Raw genomic sequence first — 6,911 nt, forward strand, 5'->3', positions numbered from 1 at the left:
TTTTTAAAAAAAAAAAAAAAAAAAAAAAAAAAAACTTGGCCTTCATTGTAAAATAAAATAAAATAAAAAAACCTAACTTTTTAATCTTCCTCTCACTATCCCATGCTTCGCGCCACTTTCTTCTTCTTCTTCTTCTTCTTCTTCTTCTTCACGTCGTCTCCTCATCACTTGGTGTCGCCACTGCCGCCGCCGCCGCCTCCTCCAAGCGGTCCTGCGCCGATTTCTACACTGTTGTTGTTACTGGTATTCCCCCGATCTGCATATGTCTTTCTTCTCACTTGGAAAACACAAATTAAGACTGGTCTAATGAAAGAATGGAGGAGTTGTTTAATTTATATATCGTCAATAAGAAAAGACGACTGGCAACGAAGAAAAAATCCTTTTGGTTATGGGGGCGTGGGTGTACCGCCGTTTTGATTTGCTGCAATTGAGGCTTTGATCGCTGTGCTCAGCTGGAAGTTGCCTTTTCTCCGCGATCATGAATTTTACAGCATCTCCCTTCTACTTTATTTTTCAGAGGATCATTCGAAGTAGTCTATCGCACTATCTGATTCGCTTTTTAATTTCTAGGTTGTAGGAGTTATTTTAATTGACCAATATCAACCATATTTATATTTGTAGACTGCAGTTGGAGAGAAGACAATGTGTGTGTTTCTTTTGATAAATTTGAAACTCTCTTGGATTGACCAATAGAATAACCATTGATTCTTTAAATTAACCAGAAATAAGAGCCGTATATATATGCTTTGAATTTCATTTACTTGATTTAAGAAGCCTTAGATACTGTTCAGGGTAGATTAGACATACCTTAAACCTTTTGGATGAAATATTTGTGTTACGCCTTTTGATGTCTAATATCTTCTTGTTAACAGCAAGGATATTACGTCTGGGTTATGTTCTGATCTGTGTGTTTCTTTACCTTCTAGCTTAATGAGTGGCATTGAGCAACTTACGCCTTTTGTTTATGATTTCATCCAGGTTGCATCTAGATCCTGTAAGTTTCACGTGGGTATTCAGAATCCTCATTGATCCGATTGCCTCAAAGTTACAATGGTTGATTCCACGTGAGCTCACTCTTTTCCTTGCTTGCTAAGTTTCATATGTCCCCCCGGAAAATGGAAAAGTATGTTATTTTCTAAAAGAAATTTGATTAAGAATTTTCTGCATAACAGGTCTAGGATATGTGTGAAGAATTTGCCCAAGTTCATAGATGACAATCGCCTTCGTACTTTGTTCTCTGAAAAAGGAGAGATTACAGATGTTAAGCTTATGCGGACCAAGTATTTTTCATATCCCATTCTTGATTCGTTTTAATGTCTCTGCCTTTGGTTGTGTCATTTTGATTCTTACAGGATATCATAAGGATTTTACTTCATAAATTTTGGTTACAGTTGCTATTTTCTTCTTAATTTTTTTTTTTCAAGGGATGGGAAGAGCCGACAATTTGCTTTCATTGGGTTTCGCACGGAACATGAAGCTCAAGCAGCTATACATTACTTCAACAAATCTTTTCTCAGTACTCACAGGATCACCTGTGAGGTCTGTAGTACTCTTTGGCCTTGTATCAGTTTTTCTATTTCTTGTTATTTTACATTATTGGTGATGTTTCATATTTTTGCTTTTGGTCCGGGGAAGTTTTCTGCTTGTGATCTTTTGTTACTATAAAAATTTGAACTCTACACTCCAACCATATAGTACCAAAACATCAAATGATTGATGATTAGCACTAATCACAATACTATTCAAACACAATACAAGGAAGATGTGATTTTTTTCCGGAAATTACAGGATGTAACCTATTTTGCTTTCTTCTGATTATGCTTGCTATTCTTCTTGAGAACATTATTATGTATGTTTCGGGCTGTTTGTTCATTCATTAGCTTCAAGTGCTCAAACAAGAGGTGGAAAGTATATGTATTAGTTGGAGTTATAATGTTATTGTAATGAAGGTATGCTCTTAGTGGAATTTAAGGGATAGTGGAAAACTAAAGGGTTTAGGATCATGAGAGTTCAGAAGCATCTCATATCAAACACATTAGATTTGTTAATGGTTCCATGGGTTTAGTGATTCAGTCTTTTATTTGAATCCTAAATCCTAACACCTTTTGATTCTTCTAGGATGTATCAAACCTTAGTTTACCTGTTTCTACAATTATTGCTAATGAAGTGTCATTTCGCATTTGTGTGGGCATTTGTTTAAGGAGAAGACTATATCACTTTAGTTATTTGGATTACATATAGGAAAAACTACTATTTGTTGGATGGAGAGGAATAGAAGTATCTTTGAAGAAAAGAATTTTAGTTTTCGTAGACCTTTGGGACCTTATCAAATGCCTAGCTTCTATTTGGTGTAACTTTTTTTTTTTCTTTTTTTTTTTCTTTTTTACTTTTTGACAATTGGTTGCCTTTCAAGCCCTGTGATGGCTAGGATGGCTTATCTTCCTCTTTTGTTTTGATCTTTCAGTGATGTCTATTTCGGTTTCAATTTGAGAAAAGAAAGTGATTATACAAGAAGGTTTCATATCTTTTCTTTGATCGGAGTTGTTTTGCAATGGCAATGCCTGGTCATTTTGCAAAGTATGTTGACTAAGTATTCTGTGTATGAGATCTTTAGTTGGAATCATATCTTTGATAAGGTTGAATTGTTTTGCTTGTGTAAAGATAATCAATTAGAGTGCATAGGTAGTGAAGAAAGTTCCCTGAGCCCTCAGGATATGAAGATACATATGTTGACTTGATTATTACTAAACCCTACTTTTCTTTTCTCAGAGTGCATGGAAAGTTGGGGATCCAAAAATTCCCCGACCTTGGAGTAAACATTCGAAAGAAAAGAAGGGCATTAAGGATGGGATGGAAGTAGAATATGACAAAAATGTAAGTTTTTTGGGGTCTAAAGAAGAGGGTGATGACCTTAAATTGAGTATTCAAGATGATGACCCTAAAATCCAAGAGTTTCTTCAAGTGACACAAACTCGGGTTAATTCAAAAGTGTGGGCAAATGACATTTTGATGGCTCCAGAAACTGATCAAAACGGAAAAGGAAAGGAGAAACCAAGTCACATGAAAAAGATAGATGGAAAAAAACTGAAGTTGGTGAATGTTGATGGAGATAAAGCTGAGGAAATGAAAACTTCATTGCATACTAACTCTGCCCATGATGATAAAATTTCGGATATGGAATATTTTAACAGCAGGGTAACGAAGAAATGGTCAGACTCACAGACCAGTGATGACGATAATATTGATGAGGATGCTGAAAATGAGAATGAACCCATAAAGAAAAAATTGGAGATGAAGGATGTTCAGATGGTAGATTCCAAGTTACCACTAGAAACAGAGGCCGAAGAAGAGGACCATTCCAATCATTGTGATGCAGATTTACTCCACATGGAGGAATCCTCTTCAATTCTGGAAGATAAGAAGGATGAAATGCTGGAGAATGGGAGACTCTTTGTTCGTAATCTTCCATATGCAGCGACGTAATAATCTTTTCTGCAATTGTTCAACTGTGCCAATTCTTTGTTTTTGTTTAAATTTTATTCATGCAAATTTGCTGTAAATAGAGGGATTTTAAAAATATGTTTTTTGAACTTTTATCATCAGCGAAGAAGAGTTAGAAGAGCACTTCGGAAAATTTGGCACTGTCTCGGAGGTACATCTTGTAGTTGATAAAGATACAAGACGTTCTAAAGGCATTGCTTATATCCTTTACAGTCATCCAGAATTTGCAAAAAGGTAACCGATTGGTGAATGAAAATGTTTTACTCGAGTCATTGTTCCTATTTATCTTTGTTTGTCTTGACATATTGTATTTCTTGTGGATTTAATGGCTAAGTCGAGGATGTATAGTTAAACCCAACCTCCTTCTAGGTTGTTGGATTGGTCTAATGTTAGAGATCTATGGGAAAAAGTTGAAGATTGAAATTATTAAGGTTTTATAGCGATTTTCCTCTTCTTTCGTGCTCTCTTTTGAACTTCAGATTTTTACTTCAAATAAAATAACAGCAGTATGCTTCTCTATGTTGTCACTTCTTGTACATCCTTGAAACGATTGGACCTATTAACAAAAATTTTCAATTATATTTTAACTGAAGGGCACTTGAAGAATTGGACAGTTCAATTTTCCAAGGGCGATTATTGCATGTCATGCCCGCTCAACTGAGGAAAACATTCGAGAAACCAGAGTAAGTTCCATTAGCGTATGCTCTCTGTGACTGGACTGCCCAATTTTGAATGCTATTGCTATTTTCTTTCCGCCCCACTCTAATCAATATGTTTAATGGTGAATGTTGCTCACTCAACAGGGAAAATATTTTAGAGAACCAAAGGTCAAAATCCTTCAAGAAAAAGAGAGAGGAAGAGAGAAAAGCGTCTGAAGCTAGTGGCAATACAAGAGCATGGAATAGTTTATTTATGCGCCCTGATACAGTATGACATAACCTAGTCTATTACTTTTTTCCACTTGCTTATATATATATTTTTTCGTAAAAGAAAAAGTACAAGATGAATATGGTGACTGGTCGTTTGCTGTCCATACAAAAGCCATTGCATGAGTGAAATAAGAGTAGGGGACATTTTCTAAGCATTGTAGAAAGAAGACTGTTTGACTGTACTTTTAGTTTTAAGTTTTTTTTTTTAAAATATCTTTAAAAAATGTTTTTTATTTTTTGTATCCTTAAAAATTTATTTGGTTGCACTACATTCAAATTTGATTCAATTACTTACAATTTTTTTTTTTTTTTTTGTTCTTACATAGTTTGAAGATTTCCTGTCAATCACTTTAAAGTCAGAGTTTTAAAATTAATCCAATTTTTTAAAATGCTTTTATTTGTTATGATTTTAAAATAACACTTAATATAATCTAAATAATCTAAAATCACTCAAAATGCTGTATTAAACCCACTTTAAATGAGTACTTTTTCAAAGGTACTTTTTGAAAAAGTGTTTATTATTATTATTATTATTATTTTTTTTTGTCAAAAGCTGTTTCAGGGCACTGTTAGAATGATAACAATGTATGAAATATAATAATGTTTTCTACCACCCTCATTTTTGTAAATAATAAATTTCTGTTGTGAGCTTGTTGTCACGTACCTTGATGTCTTCTTTTATCTGTAGGTTGTTGAAAATATTGCTAGAAAATATGGTGTTAGTAAGGGTGAGTTATTGGACCGGGAGTCTGATGACCTTGCTGTACGAGTTGCTTTGGGTGAAACTCAAGTAGTTGCAGAGACAAAGAAGGCTCTCACAAATGCTGGAGTAAATGTTGCATCTTTAGAGGAATTTGCTTCTGGTAAAGTTGATGGACACAAAAGGAGCAATCATATTCTCCTTGTGAAAAACTTGCCTTATGGTTCTTCCGAAGGAGAACTTGCAAATATGTTTGGGAAATTTGGGAGTCTGGACAAGATCATTCTTCCACCAACAAAGATATTGGCTTTGGTAATTCTTGTTATATATATATATATATAAATTAATATATCATAGATTTGATAATTTGTCTAAACACTTGCGTGATTAATCTTACAATAAATGGTTTCATCTACGCCCACCAATTATAATTTATTCAAGATTGACTTTTATCAGCTAGATTGATTAAAGCACCATTCAGTATTGGTGGCGCAGATAAAATCTTTTAACTGTTTATGATAAACTTTATGGACTTACTCAATTCCATCTATTGTCGTCTAACCTTTGCTCTGCTTTATTCTGGATTCAGGTTATTTTTCTTGAGCCATCTGGAGCCCGTGCTGCTTTTAAAGGTTTAGCATACAAGCGTTACAAGTGAGCTCATTCTCTTTTCTTATATGTTTGAGAACAACTTTGGTACTTTGTGGCATATGCTTAATGGAGTTACGTTTTACCATGCAGACATCATAGGTTGAAGTATAACTATCATGCTAAAAGTACTGTAGTTATTTGAATTATGACATCTTTATCTACTATACGGAAATAGAGTGGTTGCAGTATAATTAACGATGAGTTGGTGTATCTTCCAGAAAAGATATTTCTTAATTTGTCTTATCCCGTAAGAGTTTTTTTTTTGTGTAACATGGATGGGGAAGGTGTTGTGTATTACTCATTTTCTGCCTCTTTGTTAGCAATGACTTTATGTTAGTATGGATAGTGAATAGCGTGGTATTTTAAATTTAGTTTTACCTTCTATTAACATTTTCATCTGTTGAACATTGATTTTTAATGCTTGAATATTCCACTGCTCTGTTTTTAGTTTTACCTTTTGTTATTTATTTGTTTTGAGTGTCCCGTGTTTCACTTCGATCAAAAGCTTTGTTGCATTCAACATGGAGTGTGCCTTGTGCATTGAAATGCTATCTTGTGCAGTTTATTTGAGTCAAGTGTTTGGCGAAATTTAATCTTGATGCACAAATGCTAGTGCTACCTTTAATCTTTGCCTTCACTTTGAGAATATTGTATTTGGTTATATTGTTTTCAAATTATTTTGAAATTTGAAATATAGTTTTACCTCTCTTATTATTGATGTGAGCATGTGGGGAGAGTTATTATTTTATTTATTTTTGCCAACAAGAGCATATCTCAATTGGTTTAAGTATTATATCTTTTATCAAAAGGCTAGAGGTTTGAATTCCCACCCCATATATTGCCAAGGAAATTTGAAAAAAATAGTTGGGTTTTTTCCCCTAAAAGTAATGGTTCTTTCATTTTGGCATTATACTAGGGACGCTCCGTTATATTTGGAATGGGCTCCTGACAATATTCTTAGTCAAAATCCAATGGATGGCAATGTGAAGGACGAGAAAGTTGGTGAAGGTGATGCTAGGAGGGTGATATTGGAGCAGGCAGTGGACGGAATATCAGATGTTGATTTTGACCCTGACAGGGTTGAGGTTTGTTTTGATGAACCTTTCTCTTGTCCCCCCCCCCCCCCCCCC

The 6,911-nt window shown here is 34.4% G+C and overlaps 1 protein-coding gene across 2 annotated transcripts in view; it reads left to right on the top strand.

Annotated features, from left to right (window-relative positions):
- The first annotated feature begins 87 nt into the window (after positions 1 to 87).
- Positions 88 to 6,911, top strand: part of LOC111483395 (multiple RNA-binding domain-containing protein 1-like) — a 9,608-nt gene continuing 2,784 nt past the window's right edge. The window contains exons 1-11 of one of the 2 annotated variants that reach the window (XM_023129591.1): positions 88 to 243; positions 979 to 1,064; positions 1,173 to 1,280; positions 1,425 to 1,539; positions 2,770 to 3,479; positions 3,604 to 3,735; positions 4,095 to 4,184; positions 4,305 to 4,428; positions 5,119 to 5,442; positions 5,720 to 5,784; positions 6,698 to 6,866. In XM_023129591.1, coding sequence (XP_022985359.1) covers positions 1,051 to 1,064; positions 1,173 to 1,280; positions 1,425 to 1,539; positions 2,770 to 3,479; positions 3,604 to 3,735; positions 4,095 to 4,184; positions 4,305 to 4,428; positions 5,119 to 5,442; positions 5,720 to 5,784; positions 6,698 to 6,866 — 1,851 coding nt within the window. In that variant the 5' untranslated portion in view covers positions 88 to 243; positions 979 to 1,050. The remainder of the gene's footprint in view (positions 244 to 978; positions 1,065 to 1,172; positions 1,281 to 1,424; positions 1,540 to 2,769; positions 3,480 to 3,603; positions 3,736 to 4,094; positions 4,185 to 4,304; positions 4,429 to 5,118; positions 5,443 to 5,719; positions 5,785 to 6,697; positions 6,867 to 6,911) is intronic. The other variant, XM_023129592.1, reaches the window with a different exon arrangement.

Source organism: Cucurbita maxima, unplaced genomic scaffold (genome assembly GCF_002738345.1).
Source record: "Cucurbita maxima cultivar Rimu unplaced genomic scaffold, Cmax_1.0 Cma_Scf00008, whole genome shotgun sequence".
Taxonomy (NCBI): domain Eukaryota; kingdom Viridiplantae; phylum Streptophyta; class Magnoliopsida; order Cucurbitales; family Cucurbitaceae; genus Cucurbita; species Cucurbita maxima.